Raw genomic sequence first — 22183 nt, 5'->3', positions numbered from 1 at the left:
AGAAGAACTGTGGCAGACTTCTGTTGGATTCTTTACAACTATTTGGGATTCATCTGTGAAAGCAGAATTCACAGCCGTTGAAATAAAAAGAGGGTTTTTGGGACTTATCGTGTGCTTTTACTGTATCAGGAACTCCTAGGTCAGAACACCAGCCCAGCTCCACCATGCATGTGCGCACGCCTCCTGGTCTTTGGGTCTCTGCTGCGCAGGGGTGGGGGGCATGTCTGGGGGTGCTTGCATTGCATTATGGGGGTTTGCGTGTGCGCCCCTGTGCCCCATTTTGGGCCTGGAAGTCCTCCTGCACCAAAATGGGCCGCGGGGGAGGGCACATGCTCACATTGTATTTGGGGGGTTCAGGCAAGTGTGCGCACGCTTTGGATACTCGGCACAAAAAAGGTTACCATCACTGGTGTAGGGTTTCCTGCTTGAGCAGGGGGTTGGAGTAGAAGACCGCCAAGGTCCCTTCCAGCTCTAGGGCCTTTGGCTGATCTCAAATGGCTGTTCAGTCCAGACCTTATGTAGTCCTGGCTGAGGGAAGTCATAAAATGAGTCAGGAAGACATAATGCCTGTAGTACAGTGGACTAAAGCACTGTTATTAACAACTGCTGCTTGCAATTACTGCAAGTTCAAATCTCGCCAGGCTCAAGGTTGACTCAGCCTTCCATCCTTTCTAAGGTAGGTAAAATGAGGACCCAGTTTGTGGGGGCAATAAGCTGTCTTTGTATAAATATGCAAAAGTATGAAGGCTATTGCTGAGCACATTGTAAGCCGCCCTGAGTCTCTGGAGAAGGGCGGCATATAAATTAAAGCAAAAAAAAAAAAAAAAAAAAAATGCCAGCGTCCCTTCCAACTCTGTTATTCTATTATTCAGGAGAAGATGCAGCTTTGTGCGCTCGCCTGCCACTTGTGCAGCCCTGTTCCCAATGGGCCATGGCCTGGTGCCGGGCCGGGGGTGACTGGACTGGAAGTCCTCTTTCCAGCCCTACGATTCTATGACTGACTAATTAACGGATTGACTTTTAAATGCTGACTTTAAATTTTGATCCTGGGCATTACAAAGGTGTGAAACTTAGAGGATAACTGAGAATGCCAGGTAGAGTGGAGGGAGATTCATCCATTCCTTCCCCAAATGACCACATCTATAAGGTCTTTTAACTGTTGACCAAGTTGCGTGATGGAAAACATTTGCTGTGTTGATTTCACTTTTGCTGCTGCTGCTGAATAGACCAGTATAGTTATTAAAATACAGATGCATCTGCTCTTTATAATAAATGTGGTCTAGGGAGTAGTGGGGAGCGACTCAATGTTTTGATAAATTGCAGACGGACCATTTACTAAATGGAAGATTGCTGTAAGAATGCTGTATAATAGCAGTTTATTAGAGTTCTGTCTAGTATCTTGTCTGCTGGTGGAATTCTCCCTTCCCAGATTGTAGTCTTTTCTTTCTCCCAATTTACATTTGGAGACCCACCAGTGCAAATTTGAGCAGTGCCCTGTGTTGGAGGTGGGGGTGGGAGGGGGAGGGGGAGGGAGGGATGGGGATGAAAGCTGTTTTTGTTTGCAGCAGAAGATCATTTCTGTAACCTGAGGTTTACCTGTTGCAAAGGAGAATTCTTCTTGCTCAGAGATGCATCTGTGTACAAGTGGTCCTCAACTTATGACCACAATTGAACCCAACATTTCTATTCTTAAATGAGACATTTGTTAACTGAGTTTTGCCCCATTTTACGACTTTTCTTTCCATGGTTGTTAAGTGAATCACTGCAGTTGTTAAGTTAGTAATATGGTTGTTAAGTGAAACGGCCTTCTCCATTGATTTTGCTTATCAGAAGATCGCAAAAGCTAATCCCATGACCCCAGGACACTGGAACCGTCATAAATATGAGCCAGTTGCCAAGCATCTGAATTTTGATCATGTGACCATGGGGATGCTGCAATAGTGTCGATCGTGTGACCATGGAAATGCAACTGTCATAAGTGTGAAAAATGGTCATAAGTCACTTGACCTTCAGTGCCGTTGTAAGTTTGAACGGTCACAAAATGAACTGTTGTAAGTCGAGGACTACCTGTACCCGTTTTACATGTCTTTGCTTCCTTCTGTTTTGTCGTCCAGGGCGCCAATGCCTCTGCTTTGGAGAAAGAGATTGGTCCGGATCAATTTCCTATGAATGAGCATTACTTCGGCTTGGTTAACGTGAGTGGCTCTTTTGTGCTTCTTGGGGAATTGTCTGATAGTTGTGTCTTCTTTTGTCATCCCTGGATGTGGAACCAAACACCCCGAGTACCCCTTGTGTTCACTGCTCCTGGAGCCAGTTTATATTCTGATTCTCGGAAACTCTGCTAAAAAATTGGCCTTTACAAAGTAAAGCAACAGTTAAAACATTGGCCATTTGTTTGCTTGAGGAAGTTGGTTCAATTTGTTAGGAAGAAGCAGCAGAAGTGTGTTTCCAGTCAGAATGAGATACAAAACTCCTGAAATAGGTGGACCACAGAGAAGGGGTCTGAAAAAGTTGCCTTCCTGCCCTGCAGTCCCCTTTTTTAAAAAACCACAAACTTTTGGGCCAGAGCTTGCAGGTATTTGCTCATTGTGAGAGCTTAAACCTGCCCTAATCCTGTGGAAGTAAACAAAGGCTTGACCCAGGAATGGTCAGCTTTGAGCTCGTATCTGAAAGCTGAATTGAACTTCCAGATGTGTTGATGGGAGCATCCCAGAAGAGTAGAATTCCATTGGACGGAGCCAAGAGGGATGCTAAGAAACGGCACGGAGGGAATTGTAATACGCTCAGAGGTCACGAGATGCTGGAACCCATTGGTCATGTCAAAGTCCATGGCACTTCTCCCTGCATGGAAGTGAAATTGCAGAAGGGTCTACGATGACCCCGGCAAAGCTATAATAAAAGGCATTTCATCTTGATTCAGTTTGCTGCTTTGAGGCAAGAGATTCACAAATCTGCTTCAGGAGTGACTTGATTGAAGATTAATTGAACCAAAGCACCCTATCAAAGCTTTCCACAGCCCTCGGGTTGAATAGCACACAGCTCCCAATACATTGTTTTCAATGGGCAAATATTAGTTTTGTTTATACCAGGGGTCTCCAACCTTGGCAACTTTAAGACTTGTGGACTTCAACTCCCAGAAAGCTGGCTGAGGAACTCTGGGAGTTGAAGTCCACAAGTCTTAAAGTTGCCAAGGTTGGAGACCCCTAGTTTATATTGAGAGTCTTGATGTGGATGGAGGGAGCTGTTGCAGAGATGATGATGATGATGTATTCTGAATGTCAAATGATTTCTCCCAGACGTGATCATCCCCTCAGATTCTCTCTTCTTTCTCTGAAATGAAGCAACCTTCAAATGTGACAGATGCAAACATCTGCTTTTAGCTTTGTAAACAGGAAGCATGTAGACACTGACTAACTCGTCCCCAGGGCGAGTTTCTCCTAAGAGTGCTGGTCCCTTCTCTAAATATTCGTGATCTGAGCTGACTCTGGAAAGAACCTCCTCTAACTCTCCTTGGCACCCCGTCAGAGTTCTGGCTGCTGCCAGGCTCCACACATAAATCACGGTCTGGTCACAAACAGCAGCCTTGCCCTGAGCACCACCCATTGCTGACAGTCGTAACAGCATAGCAACAGATTCCTCTGGAGTGACAAGCAACAGGACATGGTTCCCCTCCCTAATTAATTAGCATTGCTGGTTTGTGAAACGAGTGGGAGGGTGGGCCAAATGGCATTGCAAAGCTTTTAAAAAGTCGGGGTCAACTCCCTTCACTGAGGGTCAACAAAGGAAATACTTCAGGCATGTTGTGGTGACAGGCAGCTGTGGGACAGTTCATGGTTGAGGAAGTACTGACAAAGCCCCCAAACTAGCCTACAAGGCTTGCAACCCCAGGGCAGATTCAGAGTGGAGATTGCAGAGGAAATGCATTTGGAGCAAGTGTGGCAGTTTCAGCTTAAGCATAGCATTCAGGGACAAAAACTTCTCAGGCTCCCTGAGCCCTCAAAAAGATTGTCCTCTCCTCAGATGCCTTTTTTGTGAGAATATTGTATGCAACACCTTCACCTTTTATGCTACTTTGCCAGCCTCCCCCATCTTCTTCCTTGCCAGCTTACTTAGAAGACAGAATAACAAAGTTGGAAGGATCTTGGAGGTCTTCTGGTCCAATTCCCTGCTTAAGCAGGAGATCCTCTACCAGGCGTGTCCAACCTTGAAAATTTTAAGACTTCTGGACTTCAAAGTCCACAAGTCTTAAATTGTTTACAAGTTGTCCGTCCATAAGTCTTAAAGTTGCCAAGATTGGACACCCCTGCCCTATACTCTTGGTTTCCTTAGTTCTCTTTTACCTGCAGTTGAATAACCATTTTGCCAACAGACAGACAGACAGACAGACACACCCTTAGTTAATTTTCTTTTTCTGTTCTCTCAGTTTGGAAACACCTGCTACTGTAACTCAGTCCTCCAGGCCCTTTACTTCTGTCGTCCATTTCGGGAAAAGGTTTTGGCCTACAAAGTCCAGGCCCGCAAAAAGGAGACCCTTCTGACGTGCTTGTCGGACCTCTTCAATAGTATTGCCACCCAGAAGAAGAAAGTGGGGGTCATCCCCCCCAAGAAGTTCATTTCCCGGCTGAGGAAAGAAAACGGTAAGGAAGCCTCTTGCTTCTTGGATGCCTTGGGACAGAGGATGCTTAAGATTTTATTAGATGTCGGTTTGTGTGGATTGGGAGCAGGTGTGGTTGGAGGCCCTTGGAAGCATCTCACTCAGAATTAGATTTGTGGGAACAGAGGAAGCTCCCTCATACCGGTAGATCTCGACTTACAACCACTGATTTAATGACAGTTCGAAGTTACAACAGCACTGAAAAAGTGTCTTATGACTGTTTTTCATACTTATGACCATGGCAGCATCCCCAAAGTCACATGATCAAACTTAAGACACTTCAGGCAACTGATATTTATGACAGTTGCAGTGTCCCCTTGACTTGACAACTGGCAAGAAAGGTCGTAAAATGGGGCAAAACTCACTTAACAACTGTCTTGCTTAGCAAGAGAAATTTTTGGCTCAGTTGTAGTCATAAGTTGAGGAGTACCTGTACTAGGGTAATCAACACAATGTATGGACAGACATCTCCATTAAGTTCCCTGTCCAGCTTAACCTTTTAAAAATTCTGTTAATTTAAGAAACAAGCTACTTGCTAAGAGCGAATCACCATATTGATCCATAGCAAAATCCCCCCCCCCCCCCCCCCGGACACAGATGGTAGAGAGCATCTGGGTTCAGCGTCTGATTAAAGAATATCTTTTAACTGACTAGGCCAACCTTGAGAACTAGTTAGTAAGTAAATCAGACTCATATGGTAATCATTTTGTAACTCTGCCCATCATTTATTGTCCTTTGCCCTTAACTACAGGTAGTTCTCAACTGAACAACCATTCACTGAAAAAAATTGACTTATGATCCTTACGACCGTTGGAGCGTCCCATGGTCATGTGATCAGAAATAGTGTGCTTGGCAACTGGCATGTACTTATAACAGCTGCACTGTCCCAGAATGATGTGATCATTTGACTCATAGTGGTATTATATTCATGCTGCGAATATGTTCACATCTCCTATTTTTGCTAAGCACTTTTGCTCATTTTTGATAAATGCATATTCCGTTGCTTTCTAACCTGTCCTGGTATCTGAAATTCTGTAATGACTTTAACCGTACTAGGCTGGCAGTCTAATATCTTAATTCCTCTGCTCTTTTTGTTGTTGTTGTTGTGTGCCTTCTTGTTACCAGAGCTGTTTGACAACTATATGCAGCAGGACGCGCACGAATTCCTGAACTATCTATTGAACACAATTGCGGACTTGCTGCAAGAAGAAAAGAAGCAGGAAAAACAGAATGGCAAACTCCAGAATGGAAGCATTGAGAGTGATGAAGGGGAGAAGACAGAGCTTACGTGGGTCCATGAAATCTTCCAGGGAACACTAACAAATGAAACTCGCTGTTTAAACTGTGAAGCTGTAGGTGGCTCTTTACTTTCTCTGAAATTCCTACTTAGTGGCGGTGTTCTTTCCCAAGTGTTTTGCCTGTGTTTTTCCCCATCTTTTTTTTTTTTTTTGCTTTAATTTATATGCTGCCCTTCTCCGGAGACTCAGGGCGGCTTACAATGCGTTAAGCAATAGCCTTCATACTTTTGTATATTTATACAAAGTCAGCTTATTGCCCCCACAAACTGGGTCCTCATTTCACCTACCTTTGAAAGGATGGAAGGCTGAGTCAACCTTGAGCCTGGTGAGATCTTCCTACTCTCCGTATATAAACAGAAGAACAGTCGTTCTTTCTAGTTGCTAAACCTGCATTTAGCTAGAACAGGGGTCTCCAAACTTGCAACTTTAAGACTTGTGAATTTTTACTCCCAGAATTTGGGGAGTTGAAAGTCCACAAGTCTTATTAAAGATGCCAAGTTTGGAGACGCCTGAACTAGAAAAATGTTTCTCAGTTTTGGCAACAAAGATGTGTGGACTTCAACACCCACAGCGTTTCCTGCCATCACTGGCTTGGTCTGTTTTCAAGAAGCTTGTATGAGGGCATGAAGTTCATAACTCTGCCCCACTCTTATCTCAGTTCTTGTTCTGGTATCTTGGATGCTCCCTGAGCTTGGTTGTTCGCTTACTGATGTTTCATTGCCCAAGTAGGTAACGTCATCAGTGCGAGAGTGTTGGGGTTTGCGTCCTCTATATGCAGTAGCTTGCCCTGCCAGTGATGGGAGGTGTGTGATCAAAATTCAAATGCTTAGCAACTGACTCATATTTATGACGGTCGCAATGTCCTGGGGTCACGTGATCCCCTTTTGCGACTTTCTGACAGCAAAGTCAATTGGGGAAGCCAGATTCACTTAACAACCGTGTTACTAACTTAACAACTAACTGCAGTGTTTCACTTAACAACTGTGGCAAGAAAGGCTGTAAAATGGGACAAAATTCACTTAATAACTATCTCGCTTAGCAACAGAAATTGTTATAAGTCGAGGACTACCTGTAATGAAGGCAAGCCTAAAACCCCCATTCCTAGGAGTAAATGTAGGGAATGTGACTGGCTCGGGATCCTTCACTGAAATGAAAGATTTAGCCGAGAACAATTGCTAGGAATTAGATGCTGTACAGTTGTACATTCTTCATTCTCTTTCTTAAAGATTGTAAAATCTGCATTTTTACCTCTTCAAGGTGAGCAGCAAAGATGAAGATTTTCTGGACCTGTCGGTTGACGTGGAACAAAATACATCAATCACACACTGCCTGAGGTACACGTTTCAACTAAAACAGAAAATGCAGCCAGATAAAACAAGGATGCTTTATTTAATCCCAGGACACCGAAGCCTGGAGCCAACACTAATACATTAAATAGCTTCCTAGAGTGTTATTTATTTTTATTTAACTATGCGTATTCTGCCTTTTATAAGACTTCTAATAGAGTTTCAGGGAGAGTTATTTGCTTGCTTTGGCCATCATACAACTGCAAATCCCTGAATCACTATGCCGATGTGGTAATGATGCTATCAAGGGATTTCGCAGGCACAAACCCACACACAACAAATTAGCAGCAGCAATTACTTGGTTGGAATTTATGTTAGCCACAAAAGGGTCCCAGTCAAATAAAGTCGTCATAAGTGGCTTTTCCTTACTGTTCCTTCTCTGAGTCATTTAGGGATGGGGCCTAAAGGAGACAGGGAAAAAATAGAAGAGGGATTAGCTTCAACCATTAAACTGCCCGTTTTGTGGTGCTGCGTGACATTTGCATTTCCCACTGCAAACAGAGGCACCTTTGTCCTGTGGGGGAGCTCTGTACAGATGACCCAGAGAAAATATGTTCAGTGCTGGAAAACCTGATCAATTATAACTTCTGTCCCAATCTTCCATTTTGCAGAGGGTTCAGTAACACCGAGACGCTGTGCAGCGAATACAAGTACTACTGTGAGCAGTGTCGCAGTAAACAGGAAGCCCAGAAGAGGTGAGGCCAAGATGCATTTTTATTATATATCTGGGTCCCACCAAGGACTTCAGTTCTTGATACATTTACAGCAGACCTGCCTGGCAGGTAGACTATGCTGAGAAAGAATCTACTCCCCCACTTTATAGTTGAAAAGGATCTTTATGAAAGAGACATTTCTAATTAACTTGTGATTTGTGGTTTTGATGATTAGACAGATTATAGAAACAGGAGTAATATGATGGTACTTTAGAAAGAGGATGAAATATGGTATATTTTATTTATGACTGTTGTGAAGAATTTTAGAAGCCACTTCTTCCTTCCTTCCTTCCTTCCTTCCTTCCTTCCTTCCTTCCTTCCTTCCTTCCTTCCTTCCTTCCGCTTTTTTCTTACCTTGCAGTTTATGCTTGCTTGCTTGATCGATCGATCGATTGATTTCCCTCCCTCCTTCCTTCCTTCCTCTCACCTACCTACCTCTCTCTTTCTTTCTTTCTTTCTTTCTTTCTTTCTTTCTTTCTTTCTTTCTTTCTTTCTTTCTTTCTTTCTTTCTTTCTTTCTTTCTTTCTTTCCACCCAACTCACACATAAGTGACTTCTTCCTCACTATATTAGTTTGTGTTAGTTTTTACCTCCTTGTATCTTTTTGTAATAAAAAGTATATAGAGAAAATGAATGTGACATCTGTTATAGTTTATTGAGGTGTATTCAAAAGCATCTGGCGTAATCTTAGAAATGTGAAGAATGGCCAAATGAGTTTCTATATGAGAAAGAAAAAGTAGCTGAATAGCTCTTTCCCTGATCCCGCTCCTCATAATTCTGTTCATTTTTTATTTTGCATGATTAACTCTGCAGACGCAAAGATAACATTAGTATTACTCATGACCATAATTCTGAAGTTTTTTTCTTGCTTTTCCTTTTTTTTCCTTGAAGAAAACCTTAAGTTCAAAGTGGAGCAGCAACTCATCTGCAATCCTTACTGTAGTTCAGGGGTTGATTTCTCCTTCCAGGAGAAGCTTCACTAATTCTGGGGCCGTAGGGGGCCCAGGAGCTTTTCAGAGCAGAACTGTGAAATTAATCACACCAAGTAAAGAGACAGAGTAGTGTAATAAATTCTGTATAGGACCAGATGGCATTTCTGTAGAATTTGACTCTTATTGTTGGCTCCAAACTTTGAGTTTTCTTGATGCGGGTGGGGGGGGGGGAGGAGGGGGAAACAAGAGGCCCCTAGTTTGGTCTAGTAGTTAGAACAGACTAGAAATCAGGAGCCTGTGAGTTCTAGTTCCACCTTAGGACATAAAAGTCGGCTGGGTGACTTTGGACCAATCTTTCTTGCCCCACCTTAAACATAAAAGCCGGCTGAGTGATTTTAGCCAGTCAGTCAGCCCAACCCACCTCACAGGGTTGTTTTTATGGGGAAAATAGGAAGAGGAAGGAGCATTACATATGTTTGATACCTTGAGTTATTTATAAACAATAATAAAGATGGGATTTTAAAAATTGAGAACAAATAAATGCATTTTTTTTCTGATTTCTTTGTCAATGTTAGCCAATTTCTTTGGTTGGTGGTTTGGGTCTGAATTAATAGCTGCCTTGCATTCAGTTGTTGCTAAGTGCTCAAGTCATCCCATTGCCACATGATTAAGGAAGTCTGCTTCAAATCTTTCCTGGCTTTTTGTGTGTGTGTGTGTGTGTGTGTGTGTGTGTGTGTGTGTGTGTGTGTGGCAAACATTTTATCAAGCACTACAGGTAGTCCTCGATTTACAACAGTTCATTTAGTAACCGTTCAAACTATATAACGGCACTGAAAAACGTGACTCACGACCATTTTTCACAGTTACTACCTTTCCAGCGTCCCCATGATCATGTGCTCAGAAATCGGATATTTGGCAACTGGTTCGTATTTGTGACCGTCGCAGTGTCCTGGAGTCCCCTGAACAGTTTTTGCGACCTTCTGACAAGCAAAGTCAATGGGGAAGGCCGATTCACTTAACAACTGTGCTACCAACTTATCAACTGTAGTGATTCACTTAACTGAGGCAAGAAAGGCCGCAAAATGGGTCACAATTCACTTAACAAATGTCTCACTTAACAACAGAATTTTGGGGCTCAATTCTGTTCATAAATCGAGGACTACCTGTATTTTATTCACTTAGGGCTATTTTTAAAACCTTAATAAACTCTGTGGAATTGAGCACGATTTTGTAAGAACTGTTTTTGTTTTTGTTCTCTTTCTCTATTGATCTTACATTGCTAACCAAGGATGCGAGTGAAAAAGCTGCCCATGATTCTCGCTCTGCACTTGAAAAGGTTCAAATACATGGACCAGCTACACCGATACACCAAACTTTCCTATCGCGTGGTCTTTCCTCTAGAGCTTCGACTCTTCAACACATCAGGAGATGCTACAAACCCAGACCGAATGTATGATCTTGTGGCTGTGGTGGTGCACTGCGGCAGGTAAATAACCCCCCCCCCCCCAAAAAAGAAAAATCATAGCTATTACTAATCAAAGAGAAGATTTGTAACTCAGAACTCCGGGGTCCTTGGTGCTGTCTGAGGTTGGTGGTTTTCTTGCAGATGCTTCATGACCCAACTAGAGCCATCAGTAAACAGCCCAGTTATATAAACTGACAACAAACAGCACTCCTTACTACCAGCAGCACTGATGATGTTACCTAGTTAGGGCAATGAAACATTTGCAAGAAAACAAGCAAGCTCAGAGAGCACCTGTGGACCTCTCATTTCAACCCAGTGCTAGATGGGAGTGGGGTTTGCAGAGTGGAGGAAGAGGAAGAGGTGGGGTTCGTGATGCTCTCTGAGCTTGGTTGTTTTCTTGCAAGTGTTTTATTAACCAACTAGAAAACCTCATCAGTGCTAGAAATAACACTGATATTACCTAGTTGGCAGTTGAAACACCTGCAAGAAACCCACCAAGCTAAGAGAGCACCAAGTCATAGGTAAGTTACAACCCCCTGGTGTTTCCTGAGTTGCATGTGAACTTCAGAGAGATTCCCCCCCACCCCGCCCCTCCAGCTTGGACCTAAGGACAGATTTGGGCTAGCATTCCCATGTGGGGAAGGGGTAGATCAGCCATCAAGATGCAAAGGTAACTGCATGCAATTTCAGAGAGGGCTAAGATTTGTCTCTCATCTCCCCACCCCTTTAACTTCCCCCTTCTGCTCGAGAACTTTCTAAGCTAAAGTTGTTCTCAATCAGCTGTTGTTTGTTCTTAGCAGATCCCTTCCGTCCTTGAATCTCACGGCCTCCTACCCAATCTTTTGATGTAGCCTTCCATTGCAAACTGAAAAGAAAAAAAATCCTTCCATTCTGCACCGTTTTTCCTCCATTTCATTTATGGCTTTTGCATAGGTAGTCCTTGACTTACGACCACAATTGAGCTCCAAATTTAAGTTGAGTTTTGCCTCATTTTATGACCTTCCTTGCCACAGTTGTTAAGAGAATCACTGCAGTTATTAAGTCGATAACACCGTTGTTAAGTGAACCTGGCTTCCCCGTTGACTTTGCTTGTCAGAAGGTCTCGAAAGGTGATCACATGACCCTGGGACGCGGCAACCGTCATAAACATGGGTCAGTTGGCGAGTGTCTGAATTTTTATCACGTGACCATGAGGATGCTGCAACGGTCTTATGCATGGAAACAGTCACAAGTCCCTTTTTTCAGTGCCATTGTAACTTCAAATGGTCAGAAAATGAACAGTTGTAAGTCGAGGACTACCCTGCATACCTTGCTCTACCAGCTTTCCCTGTTTGGTCTGGATCTGCATCCCTGGAATAGCTGTAATGGAGAAGGATGATAGGATTGTGTTCAAGAAGATCCCTCACCTGCTCTATGCCCACAGGAACCTCTGCCTTTTTTCTCTCCTTGGGTATCTAACCGATAGGCGCATTTTTAAATGCGTTAAACAGTTAACCGTTAAACAGATCGATAGAAAATGTTGCTTTATTTATGGGAACTTCATCTACTGCAAAGGAAAATTGAAACCAGCTATTATTGGAACAAAGAAGATATTAAAGCAGTTTAGCCAAATGATTTAAGGTTTTTTTATAGCAGCACCACCAGGTGGTTAAGCTGCATATTTTGCAAATGTTTATTGAATCCATTAATTTTGGCTTTGTTCTCAGTGCCGAGTTCTAAGCCTCCCTAATTAGTTTTTGTAGAAGAAATGTGTAATATAGAGTCATTCTTTCCCTCTAGAGGGCCGTAAGATTGAACTCCAAGCCATAGATTGAACTCCCACATCACACTCCGCATGATTTGTGTAACCACGATTTGCTCACCAAACCATGATTGGTGCTGTTCTATCAGTCGTGGATTTGCACATGCTGGCCTAGCACAAAGGGTGACCCCACCTCTGTCCGTACAAACAAGGCTTAGGCAGTCACACACATTTTAGGATTAAATTCCAAGATGCAAGTGAGATCTCCGAAGCACATGTTATCTTGGCTGGAGACAAGTCTACTATTCATGGGCAGCTTTTGCTTTTATTTATGTTATTTATTCAAGTTGTGTGGCAGGCCTCTAAAATTCACGATTCAGGGGAGCCAGCAATGCTTAAAACGCAATGTAAAAAATGTGTACTCAAACCTATACAGGTAGTCCTCAACTTGCAACCACAATTGATTGAGCCCAAAATTTCTGGTGTTAAGCGAGACAGTTGTTAAGTGAGTTTTGCCTCATTTTACAACAACTCTTGCCGCAGTGAATTGCTGCAGTTAAGTTAGTCACATGGTTGTTAAAGGAAGTTTGCTTGTCAGAAGGGCGCAAAAGGGGATCACGTGACCCTGGGACTTCACAGCAACCGTCAAAATACATGCCATGATCATGTGACTATGGGGATGCTGCAACGGACATAAGTGTGAAAAACGGTCATAACTCACATTTTTCAGTGCCGTTGCAACTGAATGGTCACTAAACAAACTGTTGTAAGTCAAGGACTACATGGGATGCTTATTTTTCCTATCCAGTGGTCATAGTGCAAGCCAAAAGTCTCATCTACCCAACCAATGTTGAATCCAGGAGTGGAAAGGCAATACAGAATATCCACATTTAATCAACGATTCATTGTAGCAAAAGAAGGTCAGGGAAGCCATGCAGAGAGTGGGTGAAAGTTTGGAAATCTAGATGAGTGCCATGGCCACACAGGTGCAAAACCTCACCGCGGAGCCAACATTGCTTCCACCATATGATGGGGAGTTGTCCCTAACTTCCATGGAGAGAGGGATGGTTCTTACTAGGCCTTCAGGAGAGAGCTAAATCTATTCAGGAGAGAGTCCTGACTGCTGAACTAGTTTTTACTCTCAAAGACCTCCACTTATGCACTACAGGTAGTCCTTGACTTATAATAGTTCGTTTAGTGACCATTCAAAGTTACAATGGCACTGAAAAAAGTGGCTTATGACCATAATCAGCCTTCCATCCTTCCAAGGTGGGTAAAATGAGGACCCAGTTTGTCTAAGGCAAGAGGCTGACTCTGTAAACCACTTAGAGGGGGCTGTAAAAGCACTGTGAAGCAGTAAGTCTCAGTGCTATTGCTATTTTTCACACTTACGACCATTGCAATGTCCCTGTGGTCACATGATCAAAATTCAGACACTTAGCCACTGGTTCATATTTGTGACAGTCGCAGTGTTCCAGGGTCACGTGATCCCCTTTTACGACCTCCTGACAAGCAAAGTCAACGGGGAAGCCAGACTCACTTAACAACCGTGTTACTAACTTAACAGCTGCAGGGATTCACTTAACAACTGTGGCTAGAATGGTCGTAAAATGGGGCAAAACTCACTTAACAAATGTCTCCCTTAGCAACATACATTTTGGGCTCAATTGTGGTCATAAGTCGAGGATTACCTGTACTTTGCTTTACCACTCAGTGGTAACACTATTTTGGGATTGTGGGAAAGCTTTGGGATCAGAAGTCCGAATCAAGTGGCTGTTGCCTTTAATCAAGCGAAGATGCCTTCTCTCCAGTACTCATCCTTCCTTCCATCTCAACTAAGATCAGGGATTCCTCAGAGCTGAATCAGAAAATCAGCCACAGCTTCCCAGCTTCCCCTGAAATAGATGGGAGCACAACCGGTGTTACTTCCACTCATGTCAAAGTGGCTTTTGGAGATAAAAGTCATAGGAGAACCATAGTTCGAGTCTACGTGTCCATATCCAGCATTAACCTTACCTCTCTCTTTTGTTGCAGTGGTCCAAATCGTGGACATTATATCACCATTGTGAAGAGCCACGGCTTTTGGTTGCTTTTCGATGATGACATCGTAGAGGTAGGTTTGGCTCTTGTTCCAGTGCTTTGTAATAACTTTGGCTCAAAGCTATTTTCAGTGTCCGCTTTTGTACTTAAATATAAATACGAACTCTTTGTAATCAATCATGCAAACAACAGTTCCAGCCCCAATGAATCAGTGGTGGGTTCCTCCCGGTTTGGCCTGGTTCTCCCGAGCCAGTAGTGGTGACGATATGACGTCTCTGAACCGGTTCTGCCCCCCAGTGCCCCCTCACCTCCCGTGCCCCCACCCCACCCCCCCGTGTTATTCTTACCTTTTATTTGGCCCCACCCCCAATCTATTCTCTGCCTCCCGAGTCCCAGCTGATCAGCTAGAGGGAAAAAAACTGTTTAAACTCTTGCCATGGGGCTTCAAAGGGCCGCCCTACAGCTGATCAGTGTTAAAAGAAAACAAAGTGCCTGCAAAAATACATGAGTAGACCAGTACCTGCAAAAACAAATGGGTAGACCGGTACAGCTCTGCAAGTAGTTAAAAGCCTGGTAGACCAGTACCTCTGCTAAATCCTAAAGAATTGTCACATGACCATCAAGCCACACCCACAAAATAAGCCACGCCCACAGTTTTAAAAATGGGTAGCTGAATAAAATGAGTGAGATAAATCACCATGTCGCTGGTTGCTCTGCCCACCCGGTGGGTCCTTACAGCTTTACCAGACTCCATAAACTTTAAACACTTCTCTATTGGAAGCAGCTATATTAGATTGGCTCCCCCCTCGAAACTCACACGTACATAGGCACCGTGAGTTCTTTTGCACTCTGATTAATTTCTCTTAACTCCTAGGATGAGCGAGTTGCTTTTCAGGGGCTGAGCGTGAAGGGTTTTCTCGGGTCTGGAGAAAAAAAAAGTGTTAGCCCTTCAGTGTTTCTGCTGCATGAAAGCTAGTAAATTTCTCTCTTTTGAAGCATTCAGTCAGGGCCTCTGCAGATTTTCCAATTTTTATATGCAATGTACATAAAAACCTGACGGAGCTTTGATTCGGCTGGATCAGGGTTGGCGAACCTCTAGGCACCAACTGCCAAAATGGGAGTGTGCACACACATGCCTGCTTGCCGGAAAAGCAGCTGCCCGGTGCACATGCACTCGCTGGGAATATGATCTTCCGGTTTCCGGCGCGCCACCTGGTCTTCTGGTTTCTGGCACGCACAAAGACCAGCTAGCTGGTGTGCATGCGGGCATCAGAGATGGGAAGAGTGTCAATGAAGCGCCCCCCCCAGCCCACCACCGAGAATAAGCCAGCTCAGCCCTCTGGCACTTCTGCCAAGGGAGCATGACCGCTTCCCGGCTGGGATGCCTCTTACCCCGGCATCAGACAGACGTTCCTTCCTGCCCGAGCGGGCTTCTTGAGCCGGCCAGGTGTTCTGGACTGCGGACGCGCGTTGGTGCCAAGGGCTGGGGCTGCGCAAGAAGCCCGCTCGGGCAGGAAGCCCCAGCCCGCCCATCCTGGCTGACAGCTCTGATCCCCTAGGAAGCTACCGCCGGGATCCCCTCTCCACATCTTTGAGCATGTGAGCCATTGCCTGTTGCTGTTCCGGGTTCCGGCGCGCTGGCTACCTGGTCTTTGCACGTGCATGCACGCCAGAAACCGGAAGATCAGGTGGCCCGCGTGTGCATGCGCACTGGGTGGCTGCTCTTCCGGTTTCTGGTGCTCCCACACAGCTGAAGACCAGTTGGCCGGCACGCTGGAACCCGGAAAACTAGATTTTTTTTGAACCAAACCCTGTGAATATTCCTGCTATAAATAACTGGCAGTTTTCAACTTAACAACAACTGGAACCAGAATTTCCATCACTAAGCAAGATAGTTGTTAATTGAGTCATGCCTGATTTTGCAACTTTTTTTTGCTGCAGTTGTTAAGCAAATCACCACAGTTGTTAAGTGAATCATGTGGTCATTAAGTGAATCTGACTTCCCCCATTGATTTTGCTTGTCGGATTTTGCCGGTTGGGAAGGTCACAAATAGCCATCTGATGACAACCCCCCCCCCCCGACATAAATAAACATCCATTGTTAAGATTTTGATCACATGACTATGGGGATGCTGCGGAAGCTGTAAGTTCAAGGACCAGTTGTAAGTCACTTTTTTTTTAGTGTCATCGTAGTTTTGAATAATTGCTAAACAAATGGTTGTAATTTGAGGACTATCTGCAGACAGCAATGCAAAAGTCATCTATTGAGAATATGGTTTGATTGACAAAACCCGCTCCCTAGACTGGTGAAAAATATTGAATGTGAATTGCAATCATAAGTCTGTAGTCTTACGTAGTAGTCCTTGATTTACAGCAGTTCATTTAGTGACCGTTCAAAGTTACAACGGCACTGAAAAAAGTGACTTAAGACCATTTTTCACACTTACGACCGTTGCAGCATCCCCCATGGCCACGTGGGGGAAGAAAATTCAGATGCTTGGCAACTGACTCATTTAGGACCATTGCCGTATCCCAGGGTCATGTGATCCGCTTTTGTGACCTTCTGACAAGCAAAGTCAATAGGGGGAAGGCAGATTCACTTAACAACCATGGCTAAATTTGCAGTGAAGTCATGAATAGCAGCAAAGAGCAAGTGGGTTGTTTTAATTCATTGATTTGTTGCATATTTAATGTATTTTAAATGTATATTTAAAGCAGGAGCCTTTTCTTTTGCTCCTTAATGTCCATTTGTTTGTCCAGAGATGACAGTGGGAAATCGGCACTCTCCCTGCCTTTCTGGTTGGGAAGAGGCCACATGCGCTGAAACAGTCGAGCACCATCCCTTACCTTGTGCTGACCTTCTCAGTGGGGGGAGCCAGGGCCACTGACTTGATTGTCAGCTGAATTTTAATGAAATATCTAAAACAGAATAAGAGAGTTGGAAGGGACCGTGGAGGTCTTCTAGTCCACCCCTCTGCTCAAGCAGGAGACCCCATACCATTCCAGACAAATGGCCGTCCAGTCTCTTCTTAAAAGCTTCCGGTGTTGGAGCACCCATAGCTTCTGAAGGCAACTTCTGTTCCACTGGTTAATTGTTCTCAACTGTCAGGAAATTTCTCCTTAGTTCTAGGTTGCTTCTCTCCTTGATTAGTTTCCACCCATTCTTGCCTTCTGGTGAATTGGAAAATAGGTTGGAAACAGACACCCCTCTTCTTTGTAGCAGCCCCTCAAATATCGGAACACTGCTAACGTGTCACCCCTAATCCATAGGCAGAAGGTCCCCCATAATGATAAAGACTGGAACAAAATTGCCTAAATGAGAAGTCCTTTGGTGCTCTCTGAGTCTGGTTGCTTTCTTGCAGACGGTTCATGACCCAGTGCTAGTTCTGATGATGTTACCTAGTTTGGGTCATGAAACGTCTGCAAGAAAACAAGCAAGCTCAGAGAGCCCCAAGGGCCCCTCATTTCAACCCTGAGCTACAGATATTCTCCTTTATCTGCTTAAAATCAGGGCGTGAAAATGCTAGGCCAGAGGACATTGACAGTGATTCTGATTCTCTCTCTCCATTAACCTCTCCCTTGTCTTAAATTTTAGAAAATCGACGCTCAAGCAATTGAAGAATTCTATGGATTGACCTCAGACATTTCCAAAAATTCAGAATCTGGATATATCCTTTTCTACCAATCAAGAGACTGAGATGGCACATTTTTGGGTCATCTTGTGCACAAAAGAAGGGATCAAGGCTGTGCTCGGAAAGGACAACAGAGGGATGGCAGAAGCGATTCCTCCTGGTTATCGTGGGCAATCAAGTGGTGCATTTCCTTGAGGGGAACAATCCTGAGCAAGGATGCATTTTGCTTTGATTTTCTTTCTAGGCTATTTTATACTTGCTAACTTCCAAAATCTTTTACCTCTACTTGAAACCTGGCTGCTTAACTCTTCAAGAACCAAGAAAGTGATTTTTAAAGTAACATTGTAAAATCCGTTCACTGTTCAGTCGTGGCTTAAGACTCTTCTTTGGTTTCCGTTATTGCCATTTTTCTGTTTTCTAACAGAACGATTTCCCCTCCGGTATTTGCTGAATTCCTGTCCTCTTTTGGGACTCAAGCGGAAGAAAGTTGATGAAAGTTGCAGTTTTGGTAATTCAAGACCGCAGCCACTTAAATCATCCTAGAAGCATCGTGGTTTAATTTTTACTTTTTTTTTTTCTATGGGAAAAGGACACCAGGCGTTTTTACAGGATTGAAGATTTTGTTAAAGATGTCACTTTTATTTCCGATAACACTATTTATTATACATTTGTTCAGCTTTGTCTCTTTCTTAAAATTTTCCTTGGAAACTAATTTTTATATGCTTTATAAATCTGTTAATCCTTTGTAAAAAGAGATTTTGACTCGGAACCACAATACTGTAGAAGTCAGAAAAGAAATAGATGTAAGTGTTGGAGGTCACATCTAGCATAAAAACTAAAAGAACAGTTTCTCGGAGCTATTCTCTAAGCCAAAAGTGCCGTCTGCTGAATCTGGATCTATTAAGGGTTCAGTTTTGCATGTAAGAAGCAATTCTCGGCATGGATCGACATGCTGTAAACGGACATCACCGCTCTAAACTTTAAGGTTTAAATAATAATTACGATTTTGGCCTTGAAAACAATTCAGGAGTGGGACTTAAACTAAGGTCTATCAATGCCTTGAAAATAGTTCCTCTTAACTTCCATCCCCTCCTGCTCTCCAGCTCTCATTTTCCAGTCCACATTTATGCTGACGTTGCTGCTTCAACAGAGGAAAAAAATAAGGCAGTGTTAGGAAGACTAAATCACCCTCAGCATCTATTTTCCAATGTTATGCATTATAACTCTTAAGCCTTTTTAAGAGGGGAAAAATTGTGCAGTGGAGAAGAATCTGCCAGAATTATTTAGGCTCGTAAGAACCTTAGACTGGGCTGTGACCTAAAAGCCAGTTTGGGCTGTGGGAACCATTGGTGCCTCTCCCTCTTCACAGCAGCCTCCCAGAAGGCCTGGTGCCAAGCAGCTGATCCCAGCAGCCCTTGGTGCGCCTTGACGAATGCAGAGATTTCTTTGTTGGTCCACATGAACGGTAATAAGAATGTGCTTCCTGTTTGGGAGAGCTCGTCCCAAAGCTTTCCTCAAATCACCTTCTGCCGGGAATCGCCAAAAAGAGAATCGACTCAGAAAATGGCAACGGCTGAACTCGAATCTGGGATTGGAAGGTCGGGCAAACTGCTACTTCCAAAGGTTTGCCTGGCTTGCGCCGGTAACAAAAAGCTGCATTTTCCTTGTTTCCTTGGCTCCATGGTTTAACTTTTCTATTGGGAAGCTTTCCTTTGCATTGCAAGGGTGTCCCATCTCTGCAGCAGCATCCAAGCTCCACAGGCAATGTCCGAGAAGAAGGAAAGTCGCCTGCGTTTGCCTTAGCCCACTTCAGAGCATCAAAGGTTCTACAGGTTTCCATGGGGCCTGGGAGAAGTTGGAGCTCTCTTTCCAAGAGCAAGACCCTCAGCGAGGATACCAAACTGAGTATCTGGGACCTCCAGGGAGGTTATAAGATTGCAGCCATTGTCTTAACAGTAGCTCCTTCCTTTTGGTTAGCAGGACATTCCATTAGCGGCACATAATGTCACATAATGTGTCTTCGAGTAATTCAGATTTCAACGGTCTCCCTACTTCAGGTGGGCAACTAGTGTGGATATGTTCAGTCCAATATGCCAGAGTCCAATTTTCTTCAGAGGTTGTCATCTCTAACACAAATAGCTGTTGACAACTAGTGGGAAGTTTATGCATTAGGTTGCATGTAGGAACTTTCGGCTCATACATACGGTTAGAAAACATCTCCAAGCAAGACACAAAAGATCCTTAATCCACTTCACCCTGGAGAGCCCCTCTTTGGGGGCAAAGCTCCCACCCCACCCCATGGGAAGGCAGGGGCGGCCACCCAGCATAGGAAAAGGCTAAGCTTGCATTTTGTATATTTGGGGATAATGTTTTTACGAATAATACCTGACTTGAAAGGAGAGAATATTGAAAAAAAATATATGTTATAGATTAAAAGTGCACTTTTGCTACAGATTTATAAGCGGATTAAATTGGAAGAGAATGGTGTGATGTGACTTCTGTATAATAAATGACACCCTGATATCACCAATAAAGGTCGCGTATGGTGAAATTGTCTCAGTCACGTGTGTGTGTGGTTTTTTTTAAAATGTCATTGAAATGCCACAAAAAGACATCTCAGCACATTTTTTAACCTGGTTTTTTTCAACAATGTCAAAGTAACAGTCAGCCCCAGATAGTGTGTTAGGATGTGGTTTGCTGAACGAACTAGAATGTCACATGAGCCGTAAGCCATGGTTCTCAAACGGATATTCAGCCAAATTGGAGCCAATGCCAAATGAGTTATGTTGTGTAGGGTAATTTAAATTTGAATTCCGTCACTTACATCTAATTTACAGGTAGTCCTCGACTTATGACCACAATTGAGCCCAAAATCTCTGGATAAGTGAGACATTTGTTAAGTGAATTTTGTCCCATTTTATGACCTTTCTTGCCACAGTTGAATCACTACAGTTAAGTTAGTACACGGTTCTTGGATTCCCCATTGACTGCTTGACAAGGTCTCAAAAGGTGATCACATGATCCTGGGACACAGCAGCCGTCATAAATATGAATCAATTGCTAAAGGTCTGAATTTGATCATGTGACCATGGGGATGCTACAATGGTCATAAGTGTGAAAAATGGTCATGACTCACTTTTTTCAGTGCTGTTGTAACATTTTAATTTAATTTAATTTAATTTAATTTCCAATTTATATACCGCCCTTCTCCCTGAGGACTCAGGGCGGTGTACAGCCAAGATAAAAAACATAGAATACAAATATTAAAACATTTAAAAATATATATAAATTTTGGCCCGAAAGTTAAGAATCACAAACTAATTAAAAGAATTTAAAAATTTCTTCTTAAGCCAACCCGGCTTGCTGAAAAAGATGGGTTTTCAGGGAACGACGGAAGGCATTGAGGTCATGGATTCTCCTTATCTCCGGGGACAACTGATTCCAGAGGGTGGGAGCCCCCACAGAGAAGGCCTTCCCCCTGGGGGTCACCAGCCTACATTGATTGGCTGATGGCACCCTGAGGAGGCCCTCTCTGTGGGAGCGCACAGGACGATGGGAGGTCGTCGGTAGCAGCAGGCGGTCTCGAAGATAGCTAGGCCCTATGCCATGGAGCGCTTTAAAGGTGATAACCAACACCTTGAAGCGCACCCGGAAGACCACCGGGAGCCAGTGCAGCTCGCGCAGGAGCGGTGTTACATGGGAGCGCCATGTTGCTCCCATCACTACCCGCGCTGCTGCATTCTGGACCAGCTGGAGCCTCCGGGTGCTCTTCAAGGGGAGCCCCATGTAGAGAGTGTTGCAGTAGTCAAGGCGAGAGGTGACGAGGGCGTGAGTGACTGTGCACAAGGAATCCCGATTAAGAAAGGGCCGCAACTGGCGAATCAGGCGAACCTGATAAAGGTCCCCCTGGTAACAGCCGTCAGATGTTCCTCCAAAGACAGCTGCCTATCCAGGAGGACCCCCAGATTGCGAGCCCTTTCAGTGGGGGCCAAAGACTCGCCCCCAATAGTTAGTGATGGAGTCAACTGACTATATCGGGATGCTGGGAGCCACAGCCACTCAGTCTTGGAAGGGTTGAGCTTGAGCCTGTTCCTCCCCATCCAGATCCGCACAGCCTCCAGGCACTGGGACATCACTTCAAGGGCATCGTTGGGGTGGCCTGGGGTGGAGATGTACGGCTGGGTGTCATCAGCGTACTGGTGGTATCTCACCCCAAAGCCACGGATGATCTCGCCCAGTGGCTTCACATAAATGTTGAACAGAAGGGGCGAGAGGACCGATCCCTGCGGCACTCCACAAATGAGAGGCCTCGAGGTCGACCTCTGCCCCCCTGCCAACACAAACTGCGACCGGTCGGAGAGAA

General features: G+C 44.2%; 1 protein-coding gene across 1 annotated transcript in view; it reads left to right on the top strand.

Moving 5' to 3' along the window:
• LOC139322747 (ubiquitin carboxyl-terminal hydrolase 12-like) overlaps nt 1-20362 on the top strand; it is a 44521-nt gene extending 24159 nt beyond the window's left edge. The window contains exons 2-9 of the mRNA XM_070951954.1: nt 2115-2195; nt 4424-4637; nt 5780-6006; nt 7210-7286; nt 7910-7993; nt 10231-10428; nt 14183-14261; nt 17784-20362. Coding sequence (XP_070808055.1) covers nt 2115-2195; nt 4424-4637; nt 5780-6006; nt 7210-7286; nt 7910-7993; nt 10231-10428; nt 14183-14261; nt 17784-17885 — 1062 coding nt within the window. The 3' untranslated portion in view covers nt 17886-20362. The remainder of the gene's footprint in view (nt 1-2114; nt 2196-4423; nt 4638-5779; nt 6007-7209; nt 7287-7909; nt 7994-10230; nt 10429-14182; nt 14262-17783) is intronic.
• The last annotated feature ends 1821 nt before the right edge of the window (nt 20363-22183 follow it).

This window comes from Pituophis catenifer, unplaced genomic scaffold, assembly GCF_029215685.1.
Source record: "Pituophis catenifer annectens isolate HBS135680 unplaced genomic scaffold, rPitCat1.0.hap2 SCAF_11, whole genome shotgun sequence".
NCBI lineage: Eukaryota > Metazoa > Chordata > Lepidosauria > Squamata > Colubridae > Pituophis > Pituophis catenifer.
The sequence above is the reverse complement of the archived record's forward strand: the minus strand, read 5'-3'. Positions and strand labels throughout refer to the sequence as shown.